The sequence below is a fragment of the Gorilla gorilla genome, chromosome 17 (genome assembly GCF_029281585.2).
Source record: "Gorilla gorilla gorilla isolate KB3781 chromosome 17, NHGRI_mGorGor1-v2.1_pri, whole genome shotgun sequence".
Classification (NCBI taxonomy): Eukaryota; Metazoa; Chordata; class Mammalia; order Primates; family Hominidae; genus Gorilla; species Gorilla gorilla.
Window position 1 is genome coordinate 52,934,946 of NC_073241.2, and position 17,497 is coordinate 52,952,442.

The 17,497-nt window shown below is 42.0% G+C and overlaps 1 protein-coding gene across 1 annotated transcript in view; it reads left to right on the forward strand.

The window, feature by feature from the left end:
* The window catches only part of LAMA3 (laminin subunit alpha 3), a 261,658-nt gene that overhangs the window by 10,128 nt on the left and 234,033 nt on the right, over nucleotides 1-17,497 (forward strand). Inside the window, exon 2 of the mRNA XM_031003750.3 lies at nucleotides 9,086-9,238. Coding sequence (XP_030859610.2) covers nucleotides 9,086-9,238 — 153 coding nt within the window. The remainder of the gene's footprint in view (nucleotides 1-9,085; nucleotides 9,239-17,497) is intronic.

A 17,497-nucleotide genomic window follows, 5' to 3' on the forward strand; every position in this document is an offset into this window, starting at 1 on the left:
AGGAAGTACTTTGGGTTTGGGGTATTAATTGGGCAGGCCTAGATGTGGCCTGGCCCACCTCGTAAACTTGCGTTTGCCTTGGAGCAGATGACTTACATATCATTAAAGCTGCCAAACACCCCACTGACAGTAATGTCAGAGGCGTTCGAACTAGAGAGACTCCATCTTGAGTGACAGCTAGAAAAATAAGGCTGGGATGTGCTGGGCTGCATTCCCAGAAAGCTAGGTATTCCTAGCCTGGAGATGCTTACAGTTAGGGGAATAGATTGATAATGTTTACTAAGCAGACCCAGACTTGGGAGTGTCCTAATATCCCGATATCTTGAGAACAAAGGCATTCCTAATTTTGCTTTAAAGATAATAATATTGATTCTCGCAAAATATAGTAATTACGAAAATTAATCCTTTATCACAAACCCTTGCAGCAGAGCACATCTCCCCATGATCTTTTTTTATCCTATATAAAATATTTTATTTATCCTTACCTAAAGATCCATGATCTTTTTTTGTCCTTACCTTACCTAGGTAAGACATGTTCCTCCTCTTACTTTCGGGAATGCCCTACTCTGTTTATGGAGTAGCTGTTCCTTCACCACATTACTTTCTTAATAAACTTGGTTTTGCTTCGCACTGAATTCTTTCTTGCACGAGATCCAAGAACCCTCTTGGAGCCTGGATTGGGCCCCCTTTCCTGTAACAGTAACATGCCAACACTACACATAGGGAACAGGAAAATAGCGAGAGGAGTAGAAGGAAGAGGATTGCATGGAAACCGTTGAAAAATTGGGCTTTAAGACTTCCAGAAAGAACTTCTTGAGTTCTTTCAAGAGGGAACCAGTTGGTACCAGGAGCCTAAAGTAGATGTACAGTGTCATAATTAAGAGTATGGGCTTTGGAATTAATAGAGCTGGCTTTAAATGTATTCCTTCCTAAAGACATGACCTTGAGTGAGTTATTTAACCTTTATGAGACTTGGTTTCATAATCTGTAAAATGGGGACACCATACAGTTATTATGAGGATTACATGAGGTAAATCATAATGCATCTGGAACAGTTAGTGTTTAATAAATGGTAACTTTTTTCTTTTCTTTTCTTTTCTTTTTTTTTGAGGCACAATCTCACTCTGTCGCCTAGGCTCGGGTGTGGTGGCATGATCTCAGCTCACTGCAGCCTCTACCTCCTGGGCTCAGGTGATCCTCCTACCTCAGCCTCCTGAGTAGCTGGAACTACAGGGGCGTGCCACCATGCCCAGCTAATTTTTGCAGTTTTTGTAGAGTTGGTGTTTCGCCATGTTGCCCAGGCTGGTCTCAAACTCCTGGGCTCAATCTATCCTCTCGCCTCCGCCTCCAAAAGTGCTGGGATTACAGGCATGAGCCACCACGCCCTGTCATAAGTGGTAACTCTAATTAAATATTGTTGAGAAATCTATTTTGGTAAGAAAGTCAAAATAATAAGACATTGATAAAAGGGGTCAGATGTGATGAGGTGCAGAGATTAGGAGAATGAGGCATTGTTGCCTGGGAAACCTCTTTTTGAATGGAAATAAATCATAATGAAGAAATATATTGTGACCAAAAGAATAACTCTCATTTCCTCTTTCCTCTCTGATTTGGCCATGATAAGCAAGGAGGGTGAGTACCTGAGAAGTCTCTGAAACTGGTGAGACTCTGCCCAGAGATGGAAGAGCTGAGTTGGGCATGAGTGGAGCTTTCTGGCCAGAGCGGGCAAGTGGTCAGAAGTTAGGAGCTGAGAATAGGTTCTGGGGAGGCCCTGCTCATGGAACACATGGATTTCCATTAGGGTAGAAAAAGCGAGTCTAGATTTCATTAGACTGTGCTTTCTAATAGCTGAATTTAGTGACATAGGTATCAGTCTGCAATTACTGCCTTCCTTCCTGTGGTTGGTTAAACTTCTGAGTAGCTAAATATAGTTTCTGCCATTTTAATTTGTGAATCAAATCAAGTAATACTGAGTGCCTACCCTGTGCCAGATACCAATCTAGGTTTATAGTAGTGAGCAAAATTGATGAAGCCCTGCCCTCAGGGCAGTTATAATCCAATAAAGAGGATAATTTAAAAAGGAAACGATTTGCAATTCCTGCTGAGGATGAAGAGAAGCGGGTAGGGGAATAGACACGGAGATAGAGGGCAGCACTGCTTTAGATGGAGTTGCTAAGGAAGACTGCCAAAAAGAGACTTCAATCTGGGAGAAGCGTGTTCCTGGGAGAGCGAACAGCATGTGCAAAGACCCTGAGGCAGGAGCAGCCTTGGAGTGATTGAGAAACAGCCAGAGAGTCAGTGTGGGTCAAATGGAGTGAGTGGGGGAAAAGTGCGAGGTTGTTTCAAGCACATTTGTTTTAATCCTGATCGGAATGATCTAGCAGAAAGGAAGAAATGAGATGCAGTGGGGAGAGAGAGAGGAGAGAGAGAGAGAGAGAGAGAGTGAGTGTCAGGGGACAGGAGCTTCTCCATACCAAGGGTAGGCAGGTATATGGGTGCAGATGTTGTGAGGTTTGTAGATTAGGAAGATGAGCAAGTTAAGCAAATTCACGAGGTGAGGGGAAGGGGGTGGGAGTTTGAGGAGCAAGGAGAATGTGTGAAATAACTTCCAGGAGAGTGAAAGAGTAAATATAGTGAAATATTACATCAATATAGAAAAACACAGTTCTCAGTTGTCTATGGAGGGAGAAGACTAACGGCAAGCATCTTCCTTTCTAAAGGAAGCTTCTTTCTTCTTTTTCTAATTTTAGAGACAGCGTCTTGCTCTGTTGCCCAGGCTGGAGTGTAGTGATGTGATCATGGCTCACTGCAGCCTCAAACTCCTGGGCTCAAGGGAGCCTCAGCCTCCCAAGTAGCTGGGACTACAGGTGTGCACCACCATGCCCGGCTAATTTTTTTTTTCTTTTTTGTGGAGATGGGGGTGTCACTTTGTTGCCCAGGCTGGTCTTGAACTCTTAGGCTCAAGTAATCCTCCCACCTTGGCCTCCCAAAGTGTTGAGATTATAAGTGTGAGCCACCACGCCTAGCTTAAAAATATCCTCCTTACCTGGTTGTGTCTGACTCACAGGCTGGTGGTGCCCAGCAGGGGAGATACATGTTTTCTGGCCAAGCCCAAATCTCTGTGGTGCCCAAATCTCTGAGGCACCTGCAGATTCAGATGCTACACCTCATACGGCTAGACAGCTATTCCCCCTCTTCCTTGTCTCTTGTCTTCCCTTCTCCAGCATCCCCTCTTGGGCTAATTCTCAGGTTCTATCTTGGCTCTACCACTTAGACCAATTGCTCCACCTCTTTGTGTCTGTTTCCCTCTCTATAAAAGGGTCTGATGCTTGTGTCTACCTTGTAGATTTGTCATGGAAATTGAGTTAATGCATATAAAGTGCAAGGGGCCACATCTGGCACATGGATGTTTCCTTTTGTCATTACTACCATCAATGTAGCTACTTCTATGACTGCTGCAGCACTGTCTATGGCTAGTGGTGCACCCATATGTGCCAGTCATCACTGCCTCTGAGGTTCCCAGACTGCAGTGGGCAGAAGAATCCTTTGGAGTGCTTTTATAAAATTCTGATGCCTAGCTCCCACTAGAGATGCTGATTTTAAGTCCAGAAGCGTCTGCATTTCCAGCAAGCACTCCAGTGGTTCCAATGGTGGTATGATCACACCACCTGGTGTCTACTTCATGGATGACATCTCATTTAATCTTCAAACCACTGCGTAAGATAGGCAGTATTAACCCATTATAATAAAGAGAAAATGGAGCTCAAGGGAGTCTACATAATTCAACTAACGTTCCATAGCTGTGACTGGTAGCCATCAGGATTTGAATTTCCATCTATTCTACTCCAAAATGTAGAGTAGTTAAATGAGTTAAAAGGAATGAGTTGAAATGAATTCAAAGGACTCCCCCACCTAGAATTTGGAGTTTTGCAGACAGTTGCTTAACTGCTTCTTTTTAAAAAGGGGTGTGTCCAACATGGCACATGTATACATATGTAACAAACCTGCATGTTGTGCACATGTACCCTAGAACTTAAAGTATAATAATAATTTTAAAAAAGGGTGTATGTGTGTGTGTTTAAATACCTGGAACCAACTTTGAGTCCCTTGTTTTAGCTCTCTCTCAAATCCCTATCTCTAGGAACCAGGCACATTAGAGATGTCATCTTCCACCCCCTGGTGCCATGAAACCTTGTGTGTGGGAGTCACAGAGCTGGGTGTTCACCACTCACCCCAGTATATTTAGGAAACATTCAGGAAATTCACAGAACACTTGCCCAAATCTTCAGTAACCACACCTACATGCCTTTGTGACTCTCAAAAGGGAGAATGCTCTGAACAAGGTCTTTGCAAAGGAGCAATTCCAAGTTAGGAAGGGAGCCCAGGATGTCTTATACATCAGGCCTCCAGCTGGCTTGGGTTTGGGCACTTGAGACACCATGGCCTCCGGAACCTTAGTGAGTGATGGCTATAGGAGCAGAGGTTCGTGGAAACACGAATGTGGTAATTTGTAGTGGGGCTGTTGATGGATGAACGTTGGTTAAATGCTTATCTTGCCGGGCTTTTTGTGCCTGCCACAAGGGCGTGCATCTGAACCTCTGCCAGACAGATTTCTCTCCCCAGCTGGGTCTCTTCCCATACATCTGATAGTGGGCAGGTGTATGGAGAGTCATATAATTGTCATTCCAGGGCTGTTTCACACCGTCCAAATCTAAGACAGCACCTTTTGATGTAGCTCACAAGAGCAGCTTGGCCAGGAGGAAAGTGTTCCAGGCCATAAGTAACATTATCAGGCACACACGCAGTTCCTGGCCCCAGCACGACCTAGCTGTGTGGTTTGAGATGAAGCACTTCACCTCTTTGAGCTGTTTCTTCATCTTTAAGTTTTGAATACTTTGATATAAAGTTCACAGTGTTCTGGAGATTAAGCAAAGTAAAGCACAGTGTTCCTTTGCTGGGCTCCCACACCCCAGTGCTAGCTTGCCCCAGCATCTTTTGGTAATGTGCAGTGGTTGAGTTACTTCTCTTGTCTCCCACTAACTTTCTTTAGGGACAGATCCAGCTCTTAGTGTTTGTTTGTTTGTTTTTACCACGGTATCTAACATAGTGCTCTACTCATGGTAGGTAATTTGGATAAGTTGAATAAATGAATGAATGTTCAAACAAAACCCCCCAGAAACTATGTTAGGGAGCACTGCTATAATCATCCTCTAGCTTCTTGCAGGAATATAGTATTTACATTGTGAATTCTAAAGTATTACATGTGGAAGGCTTTTTAGTTAAGAAAGATCATAAAAAATGTTAGGAACTAGGAGAGACTACTTTTTTCCATCCTTCTGAAAAAGGGTAGGTCATTCTGTGGGCTTCTGGTTTATTCTCTGGAGACTGCCAAATTTGGAGCTCAACTCTGCTTAGTTGTTTATGGGAACAGTCCTATCTCCTTTCTTCACAGCCCCTTCCATTACATTTTCTGTTTCCCATCTGAATAGGCTAATAATATAATAGCCTTGGTGCAATTCCAAGTGTGAGTCCCTTGTTCTGTTTATCTTTCAGTGTTCTCATCTCTCTGTCTAGAATGGCATTTGGTACAGAGTAGATGATCATCATAGGTTTGTTGCATGGATGGATGAATAATTGAACATGGGAGTTCTCTGTTCCTTTTCTTCTCTGACTTCTATCAGTTTTTGTCCTGCTTTATTTATGGGTGTTTTTAAAATATCGGACATCAGGCACGGAGTTAGATTATGGATTAGTCATAACACTCAGTTTATGAGATATTTATATACACAAATATATATTGCATACATCTGCCCACTACCAGATGTATGGGAAGAGACCCAGCTCGGGAATATATTATCATTACACACACACACACACACACACACACACACACACACACACAGACATACATGCACATATATATACACATACATACATATATACACACATATATATGCACATATATATACACATACACACATATGCACACACGCATACACATATATTTGAGACAGGGTCTCACTCCATCACCCAGGCTGTAGTGCAGTGATGCAATCATGGCTCACTGCAGCCTCGACTTCCCAGGCTCAGGTAATCCTTCCACCTCAGCTTCCCAAGTAGCTGGGACGCATGCCACCACGCCCAGCTAATTTTTGTATTTTTTGTAGAGACGGGGTTTCACCATGTTGCCCAGGCTGGTCTTGAACTCCTGAGCTCAAGCAATCCTCCCACCTTGGCCTCCCAAAGTGCTAGGATTACAGGTGTGAGCTACTGTGCCTGGCCTATATATGTATTTTAAATAGTAATAAGCATTCATGAACTTGCTACCAAAACCAAACATAGAGCCTGGATAATAATTTATGTCTAAATGTATGGTCTGCCCATCCCCATTCCCTCTGTCTCTTACATTCTGGGGAAATAATCATCCCAAATCTTTTATTAATACTTTGCTTTTTTAGTATAGTTTTTATTACATCTGTACGTATTTTGAAAAAGTAGGTGCTTTTTATTTTGCTTGCTCATAACTTTATAAAAAGTATATCATGCTTTTTTCACTTAATATTATATTGCTGAGATTCATCAATATTGTTTCATCCATATTGTTTCATTGTATATATTCATTTACTCATTATTGCTTATATAGTTATTAATTGTGTGAATATACCACTGTTAGTTCATCCACCCTCCTGTGGCTGGGCAATTAGGTTATTCCCAGGATTTTGCTCTTATGAACAGTGCTGCTGTGAATAGTGTTGAATATAATACCATCAAATTTGTGCAAGAGTTTCTTTTTGGTTTATGAGTTTGAGAGTAGAATGCCGCATCATAGGAAATGTGAATTTTAACTTTAGGTGGTAATACTAAAACAGTTTCCAAAGTTTTTGTACCAATTTATACTCCTACTATGTCTTTTTTAACTCTGGTTATCATCAAACTTTAAACTTGGGTCTACTGAATACGTATAAAATAATATTGCATTGTGGTCTGCCTTGATCACTAATGATGGTGATGGTGAACATTTCTTGAAATGCTTATTATGTTTATTGTGTTTATATATGTTTCCTTTTCTGTGAAATGCCTACTTTTGCCCGTTTTCCCATTGAACTATTTATATTTTTCTTATTGATTTGTAGGATTGTTAGGAATTTGGTATGTATTTCTGATGAGAGTTCTTCGTTGATTTTAAGTTCTTTGATCAGTTATTGATTCTTGTGTAATAAACTACCCCCAAAACTTAGGGGCTTAAAACAACAACAGTTTTGGCCAGGTGCGGTGGCTCACGCCTGTAATGCCAGCACTTTGGGAGGCCGAGGCGGGCGGATCACCTGAGGTCAGGAGTTCGAGACCAGCCTGACCAACATGGAGAAACCCCGTCTCTACTAAAAATACAAAATTAGCTGGGCGTGGTGGTGCATGCCTGTAATCCCAGCTACTCGGGAGGCTGAGGCAGGAGAATCGCTTGAACCTGGGAGGCGGAGGTTGCGGTGAGCTGAGATCATGCCATTGCACTCCAGCCTGGGCAACAAGAGTAAAACTCCGTCTCAAAAAAAAAAAAAAAAAGAAGTTATTCATTAAGCACCATATTATGACAATGCATTTTATAGAAAGAATCAACATTTTTGAGAAATGGCTAATGGAATTATTCCTTGGTTGAGTTTCTAGGGGGTGCAAGGCAGTGTGTTGGGTTTAAGTGATAGAGGGAAGAGCAGGAAACACATGGCCTCCGACCTCAGGAAGTGGCAGGGCCACATACACCCAAGGTGCTGCTTCTGAGTTATAGAACCATTTTTGTATAATGTTGAAAGATAAAGATCTACACAGATACCTCACCATGCATGAAAGAACCATGAGTTGCATACTAGATGAAAACATGTGGTCACACCTTTGGTTACATACCAGGATCAAATTTCTCTCTGAACACTTAAGAATTAACTTCTAAGATGCTGGCTAGGGGCAGAGCTACCTCTTTGTCACAGCACATTCCTTGGGAGGCTGTGGGTATAAGTTTGCCTCTTTGTCCGCCTCCTATGTGATGGTAATACTGTAAGAGCATTTAGTTTGGGAGCAGATAGTTCAGTATGTGAAGTCCATCCCTGGGAAGCATGATCCTCTGACCCACTTAAAATACATTCGACATAGAAGAAAGGCCTATGTTCAGGTTTTAGATAGTAAATGGCTGCAAAACTGCAAAAACCAAACCAAAACAAAAACCAGAATCAAAAGAATCTGCCTAGCAAGAAAGAGTAATTCAATAAGAAGTTAGAGATTATAATACCAAACAGATTATCACCACAGGTAAAAATGGATCCCCATTTACTTACTGAATTAATACTGACTTCTCAGTGCTGGTATTCACAGCCAGCCACATCTCTCCATGTACCTGGCAAGCCTTGTCTCTCAATGCTTGTCCTCAAAGGTGAAACCAGACCAGCCGGCCCCTGTGCCTTTGCTCGTGCTGGTTCCTCTACCTGGAATGCTTTCCCTGTTTGTGCTCACTGCCACTTACCAAAGTCCTATCCGTCCTCCCAGGCACTGGACATGCCTTCTCTTTCACCATGGAATATCTACCGCCATTGGCCACAGCCATCTACTCCATGGAGGCACTTGCTGTACACCCCTTCCCTGAGGGTTGTTTGGATCCTTGATGCGCCACTGGGACTGTGGGGAGGGATCTTTTTTGTACCCCAGTGCCGCACACAGAATTGCACAGAGGATGACTTAATGAGTGAAGCGGATTTGTTGAAGTGAAAACCTCTTTTCATCCCAAATACAACAGGCTCTTCTTGAAGTGTTGTATGAAACAAAAACATAGCTGTAAAGATGGAAGATAAATAGACCCCATATCCTAAAAACACCATAATCAGAGGCATAAATCGGTGATAAGGTTTAAGATAAATGAAAAAGAGAAAGCCTTACTACTGTCTTCAGAATACATTCCAGTGAATTTTAACAGCTGACGTCTCTAAGCTGTATAAGATAGTCTTTGTTTGGTTCCCTGTATTTGCTATATGGATAAGAAAAAATTACTTGAAAGTAAAAAAATAAAAAACAAAAAACAAAAAAAAACCACTTTTTTTTTTTTCAGGGCCAGTTCTGTGACTATTGCAATTCTGAAGACCCCAGGAAAGCACATCCTGTCACCAATGCCATCGATGGATCTGAACGTTGGTGGCAAAGCCCTCCCCTGTCCTCAGGCACACAGTACAACAGAGTCAACCTCACCTTGGATCTGGGACAGGTGAGCTACACTTTTAACTGGAATGGGAACATGAGCTTAGATCACTGTTTCTATGGGGATTTCTGATATAATAATTATTGTAAAAAAAAACAAACTTCAGTTTTAATCCCCTAATCATTGTTAAACCTGTTACATTAATATTTGCTTCCCTTAAACCCAGAATAGGCCAGGCACAGTGGCTCATGCCTGTAATCCCAGCACTTTGGGAGGCCGAGGTGGGTGGATCACTTGAAGTCAGGAGTTTGAGACCAGCCTGACCAACATGGTGAAACCCCATCTCTACTACAAATAAAAAAATTAGCCGGGTGTGGTGGCGGATGCCTGTAATCCCAGCTACTTGGGAGGCTGAGGCAGGAGAATTGCTTGAACCTGGGAGGTGGAGGTTGCAATGAGCCAAGATCGCGCCACTGCACTCCAGCCTGGGCAACAGAGAGAGACTCCATCTCAAAACAAAAACAAAAACAAAGCCCGGAACAGTGCCTGGCAGCATGCAGATAGATGCCCATCCCTGTCTATTAAATGAGATTAAAAAATAATTGTAAATAGTTTCATTGGCAAAGATATTTTTATTATTATTTTTAATTGTGGTAAAAGAGACACAACATAAAATTTGTCATCCTAACCATTTTTAAGTATATGGTTTAGTGGCATTATATACATTGGCATCATTGTGCAACCATTGCCGTCATCCATCTCTAGAACCCTTTTCATCTTGCAAAACTGAAACTCTGTTCCCATTAAACAGCAACTCCCCATTCCCCTTTCTCCTGCCGCTCGCAGCCAACATTCTACTTCTCTTACTATGAATTGACAACTCTAGGAAGCTCATATAAGTGGAATCATATAGTATTTGTCTTTTTGTGACTGGCTTCTTAAATTTGGCATGATTTTTTAAGGTCTTGAAAACATCAGGGAAAGTGAAAGAAGCTAGAAATAAAAGACTATCTTATATGATTCCATTTATATGGAATGTCCTGATAGGCAAATCTATAGAGAGAAAAGTAGCTTAGTGGTTGTCTAGGGCTAGGGGTTTTGGAGGAAATTGGGGCATGACTAATAATAGGTATGTTTTTGGAGAGAGGGTGATGAAAATGTTCTAAAATTGATTATGATGATGGTTGGACAACTCTGTGAATATGCCAAAGACCATTGGCATGTACACTTTAGATGGGTGAACAGTATGGTGTGTGAATTGTATCTCAATAAAACTGTTAAAAAAAAAAAGGATTCGTGGAAAGAGAGTGTTTCAAGAAAAAAAAAAAAAAGGAGGGAGAAAATAACTGTGTCAAATACCATTGATAAGCCAAATAACAGAACACTGATAACTGACCAGTAAATGACCATTGGATTTGCCAGTGTGGAGATCACTGGTGACTTTGATAAGAGAGAATTGAAAAGTTAACTGTAGGGAAATTAAGAGAGAATGTGAGAGGAATTGAAGCACCTAATACAGAAATCAATTTTAAGAGTTTTCTCAATGGGGCAAAAAGAAATGGAGGAGAATCATTGAAAAGCCAGGTAAAGAGAAGATTTCTTTGTTTATGATAGAGATAGCAACATGCTTGTGTGCTTGTGTGCAGATGGTAACGTAAACAGCAGGAAGAAGACTGTAGCTATTATTAGAACATTTTCATAACTGAGTTTGTTATGTTGATACTAATACTAAAACTAATGCTAATACTAATATTAATGTTTATACTATTCTTTTTGCTGGGAACAGTTAAGCATAGAGTACAGTTCATATAAAAAATACTACTTGAAAGAAAGAAAAAGGTAAATGCATCCCATAGCATAGAAATGGAATGATACTGAGATTTCTTAGAATGAATGTGTTCTTTTCATTTTGATTGGGCAGTTTTGTGACAGAAGGGCTTTCAACCTCTTTAGTCCATCAGTTGTGCTAAATTAGACCTCTCCTGAGAATATTTTCACCATTAATTTGTGTCTGCAGGAATTCACAGAGAGCCTTCATGGTTCAAAAGACTCTATAAGCCTCCTTTCAACTATAAGTTAGCCTTATCCCTCTGATACCTAACCACTAGCATTCATTCAGTAGCTTCTGACAATACTAACCAAGAATTACCTACCATATCGCTTTTTTTTTTTAAACAGGGTCTCACTCTGTTGCTCAGGCTGAAGTGCAGTGGTGCAATCTCGGCTTACTGCAACCTCTGCCTCCCACGCTCAAGTGATTCTGGTGCGTCACCCTCCCAAGTAGATGGGACTACAGGCATGTGCCACCACGCCTGGCTAACTTTTTGTATTTTAAGTAGAGACAGGGTTTCACCATGTTGCCCAGGCTGGTCTCGAATTACTGAGCTCAGGCAATCCGCCCACCTAGGCCTCCCAAAGTACTAAGATTACAGGCGTGAGCCACCATGACTGGCCTATATCGCTTATTTAACTGAGGGTTTTTATAGTTAACAGGGAATTTTAATCCTTCAAAATGACCCATACTGAACTTACCCATGTCTGCTGGCTTGTTCTTTTTTCTTTGGAACTTTTTTTTTAAACCTACTTTAAAAGCCTCCTTTTGATGTACTGAAAAATTCCCTAATTAAGACAATTAAGAAAACAACAACATAGGAACAGTTCAGTACTTTGCTGGTTGCTGACAAACATGAGTCATGGCATGCATATTCATAAGGCCTGTGTCCACCCACCTGCTCTGCTCTGCGAGGCTGCTGAGAATGTGGGTTCTGGAGTCGACCTGGCTCAGTTTGTCCTGATTGCTCTGCTCACTTGCTGTGTGGCCTTAACAAATATATTTTTCTGCTCCCTGCCTCAGTTTCTTCATTTATAAAATGAGATAATTGTGCATCCCTCATTATTATGAGTTCTAAATGAGTTAATTGCTTCATTTAAAACTTCTTTAGAGCAGTCGTATTTTTTATTTAATAAAATAAAGTGAACTTTAATAAACTCTCATTAAAAAGAACAGACTGATCACGTTTGTGCCTCTAGAAAACACTACCTATAATACTGTAGAAAATATTCTAAGAAAGTCTAGGAGCAGGAAAAGCATGATCAGTTAGGTCAGACTGAAGACATTTCTTTCCTCTTCTGTGTTGGAGCATGACATGTTTTAACAAGCATGTTGTGTCTTGTAAGATTCCTATTTTTCGCCCCATTGGTAAGATCTGTGTTTTCTTCCTTTTGCTGGAATTAACCATGAGAATGTCACTGAGAGGTTAGATTTCATAATTAATAGTAACATTAAGACCTTAGAGGGAGAGAAGTGGGAATTTTGAGGCATGGTTGAGAAATAAAATACAGATCATAAATTTGTTACTACAAAATCACTTCTTTTCACCTGCTAAGAACTGAAATTTGATTTTGATGTGCTGTTGTCAATTTGACAGCTTATGCTGTTGTGAGGGTCTTGTTTTCTTTTAGACTAGTTGGTATTTTTCATTGTTATTATTTGGCCAATAAGTTTGACAAATAAAAACATTACCTTCTGGACTTGATCTTTTTTTTTTTTTTTTTTTTTTTGAGACAGAGTCTCACTCTGTCACCCAAGCTGGAGTGCAGTGGCGTGATATCAGCTCACTGCAACCTCCGTCTCCCAGGTTCAAGTGATTGCCTTACCTCAGCCTCCCAAATAGCTGGGATTACAGGTGCCCACCACCATGCCTGGCTAATTTTTTTTTTTTTTTTTTTTTTTTTTTTTTTTAGTAGAGACAGGGTTTCACCATGTTGGCCAGGCTGGTCTCGAACTCCTGACCTCAGGTGATCCACCCACCTCGGCCTCCCAAAGTGCTGGGATTACAGGCATGAGTCACCGTGCCTGGTCCACAGACTTGATCTTAAAGGACAGTTTCCCCTTAAAACATGGTAAATGTAGGACAGTTCTGTGATTCACTAGAGGCATCATACTTTCTGGGGTTGTTCAAGTTCATTTAATTATACATTATGCAGTAGTTTCAGGCTATAGAATGAGAACACGATGTCTTTCAGGAAGCTTTTGTATCATCTGGCCAGATATAATGAGTTCATTTTTACATTTAAAGCATATGGATGTCCAATTTTTAAAAGGAGAATCTTTGGAATCTAGGAAGCTTTGTTCTGCCTGGATTCCTGGTAGGGCATGGACTTCGGAGATCTCTCCCGTGAGATCGGAAGGTGTAGTGGTGGGATCTACATATACACTCTGGACTTCCTCCAGAATCCAAACTCCAGAGTTCTACTCTATGGGCTCCCTATGTTCGCCCTCCAGCTCCCTCCCCAGGGTGAGGTATAGAGAAAAACATGAGGAGGTGGGTGTGGAGGGAGTTCCTATGGTCCATGACTTCAGCCCCCGCAGAGCAAGCCTGACTCATTGTGTTCCAGGGAACAACAACAAAATTATCTGAAGAATTTTGAGGCTTGTATGCAATGTGTAATGTTTCCAAGAGTATTATTTTGTTATTTAAACCTGTTAGTAGTAAAAATAAACAAAGACAACGCCTCACCCCCAACATCAAGCCCTGAAAAGGACTGAGTGTTGGCTTCAGAGGATGGAGGTGTGAGGAGAGAAGGTGACGTTGCCCCTGCTCTGCAGGGCTGCGGGGGAGTGAGGCCTGGAGACAGCAGATGTGGCTGCAGGAGCAGAGCTGCTGAGATGGTCCTTTGGGCCTCGTAGAGGCAAAGGCTGTGATGTCCACAGCTCCCTGGTCCCCCTCTGAGTGGCAACTGGGATGGATAGTTCCCACACCTGTTCCCTTGTCCCATCTCAAGGGCCTGCATCTGACTTTGCTTCCTGCCTGAAGGCTCTTTCTAGAGCCACAGGAGCTTCTAAAAGCTGTGTCTAGAGCAGCCTGCAAGGCCAGCACTTAATGCCCCAAGGGGCAATCCTCATCCCAAGAGGGATGGTAGTTGGTGGGAAAGTACCGCATTTCCCTGCATCTCAATGGGCCAGTTCTAAAGTGCCTTCTACATAATTCCTCAGAGTGTCCCTGGTGGGATGGAGCCGTGGTTGGGTTGCTCTGGTGGCAGCCTACTCATTAACACATTGATTTTTGGCTTTTCTCCCTCCCTTATGTTCCTCTCTTCCCAGTTTGTGCTTCTTGAGGTCAACTCTTAAATAAACTACCTCTACTCAAGTCTTTGCCTCAGGGCTTTAGAGAGGGCCCAAACTAAGACAGAAGAAAGAGAGTCCAGATGGACATAGTGGTTCATACCTGCAGCCTCAACCACTCAGGAGGCTGAGGCATGAGGATCACTTGAGCACAGGAGTTAAATCCAGCCTGGGCAACTCAGTGAGACCCCATCTCTAAATAAATAAATAAACAAATAAGGAAAGGAAGCCTAGATTAAGACCCTGAAACCCCCTGCAGGTGTTAACACAGGCAAATACTATGAAAATGTTATTTAAAATGCAAAAAAAAGAAAATTCAGAAATTGTTTCTAAAGCTCCAAGGTTAAATGTAATAGGGGAAACTGCATTATAAATTTTAAGGAAAAATATTAATAGGTCACAGGAGAAATGCCCCATTACTCTACCTTTCTAATTTTTCATGAATTCATCACAGACAGTGAACTCCCCAGGAGCCAGATGCAAATACAGGATCCAATCATCTGAGAGTGAATTCAGTACGTAGTTGCATTCTAGAATCATTTTTTTTTTTTTTTCTGATTCCCTTCAACTTTTATGAGACTTTGGTGGGTGAATCCAAAACATTCTTTGTAGCTGACTCAGATGTGGAGGGAAGCCTGGGCTAGTTTCTGATACTTTTGGGGCTTGAGGACTTTGGAGATTAACTTGGCTCTACAGATGGTTGGCTGATGAGGTCACTAAGGAGGGTGACTCAGCTGGTTCCCCGGGTGGACACAGCCCAATCCGGAAGGTGGATGGCTATTGGTTTTGACCCAGTCTTTCTGGATTCCTGAGGAACTGTGTAGACTATAAGCTTCAGGAGGCCAGGGACTATGTCTTATTTTGTTCACTGTGTTCCGTTCACTACATGATGTTTTGCTCCCAACATCTTGCACAGTGTTTAGCATACAATAGTTGTTTAATAAATATTTGCTGAGTTAATGTAGAATGAACCAAGGATGACTCAGCATCAGCCTGAACTTTCCCAGGGTATAGTAGTAATGGAAACATATTGCTGTGAGACCAAATCTCTGGGTGAGGGTAGAAGAGTTTTAGCTCTGTAATTAATTACGATTCGTTCCATTTATGACACTTGAGTCTCTCTGCAACATTTTAACAGTATTTTATAGCTATAACAAAATTAGAAAATACAGAAGATTATATTTAGAACAATTTTGCTATTAATAAATGGTGTTTTTTTGTTTTTGTTTTTGTTTTTTTTGAGATGGAGTCTCACTCTGTCGCCAGGCTGGAGTGCAGTGGCACAATCTCGGCTGACTGCAACCTCCGCCTCCAAGGTTCAAGTGATTCTCCTGCCTCAGCCTCCCGAGTAGCTGGGACTACAGGCACGGATCACCACACCCAGCTAATTTTTTTGTATTTTTAGTAGTGATGGGGTTTCACCATGTTGATCAGGATGGTCTTGATTTCTTGACCTCGTGATCCACCCGCCTCGGCCTCCCAAAGTGCTGGGTTTACAGGCATGAGCCAATAAATGTGTTATTAATGAACATCATCATGAGGCACAGCCCTTGAAGTCAAACAATTCATTAGTGGGTAGAAAAACAGGTGCCAATAAAATCCTCTGGGCTACTAGGGATAGAATATTATCCTTTATGGTCCTTTAGTAACTTCAAAGTGTTAATTTGGGGTGCTTTGAAGTAATTTATACATTAGGAAGAATCTGGAAATCAGGTGTTTTCTTTTAATACATGAAAAACTCATTCTGGGTGCAGTGTCTCATGTCTATAATCTCAGCACTTTGGGAGGCCAAGGTGGGAGGATTGCTTGAGGCCAGGAGTTCAAGATCAGCCTGGGCAACACTGTGAAAGCCCCTCTCTATAAAAAAATAAAATAATTAGCCAGGCATGGTGGCACACACTTGTAGTCCTAGCAACTCAGGAGGCTAAGGTGGGAGGACTGCTTGAGCCCAGGAGTTGGAGGCTGCAGTGAGCTATGATAGCACCAGTGAACTCCAGCCTGGGTGACAGAGTAAGACCCTGCCTCTATTAAAAAAAAAAACTCTCTCTCTTTCTCTGTGTATATGTATATATACACACATTCTATTGGTTCTGTTTCTCTGGAGAACGCTGATTAATACTGTGGCTAAATACAATGAAGGTATATTTCTCATCATGTCCAAACACAGCTGATCCTGGTTAAGCAGTTCCCCTCCAAACAGTGGTTCAAAGACGTAAACTCCTTCCATAATTGGGTCTGCCATTTTCAACACGTGGGTTCCCAAGGTTGCCCCGTGGGTCATCTTTATTCTAACCAGCCCGAATGAGGAAAGAACATGGAAGATTCTGTGTGGGAGGTTTGTGTGGGCAAGACTAGAAGTGGCACATCAGCTCAGTAGCTTGATATTGGCCATGGTGGGAGCATTTACACTATGGAAATCAGCAAATGTTACAAATCAGGGCTGCTCCTTTCCAAGAGCCAGTTTACCCAATATCTCTCTCGGTCTCTTCCATATCCCTCCACTTCCCTCTCCCTCCCCACTTACCATTTAGTAAACTCATTATGTCTTGTGCTGTATTATCTCTGGAGTCTGGCTCCTTCTCCCCCTTGATACTGCACTATTGTAGTGGAACCCATGGCAGCTCTCCCCATGATTAGTCCACCAGTCTTCTAACTGATTTCCCAGCATCTACTCTCAGCTTACCCTGTTTTAGAATCAGCCTGGAAGGAACAGAATCCATAGTGGTGAGGTGAGAAAGATTAGAAACAATCAGGTTGGCAGTCTGCCAAGGGTCTACCTATCAATCAATCTTCTCATTACTACCAGCGCAAAACAAAGATCTCAGTGTGTTGTTCTCCCTGATTAGTATCCTTTAGTGGTTTTCTATTACTTTTGGAATAAGGTCCAAGTTTCTTAACATGTCACATACGCTCCTCCAGTCTAGTCCTTAGACTTTTTGCCAGCCTCATCTTAAAAGGCACTTTCTCCTGCAAGACCTATGCTATGTCAGTAGGGACCTAACTGTAATTCCCTGGATATTCCACGATGTTCCCTGGTTCTGGGCCTTATTTTGGTGCTATTCACAGTTCTTGGAATTCCTTCCCACCTTGCCTGGTCTGGCTATCTTCTTCCTGAGATAACTCAAATATTGCCTGTTGGAAACCCTTCCTGGCTGCCTGCTTCCCTCTGAGCTGTTTCTGTTTACTCAAAGGCACTTGCT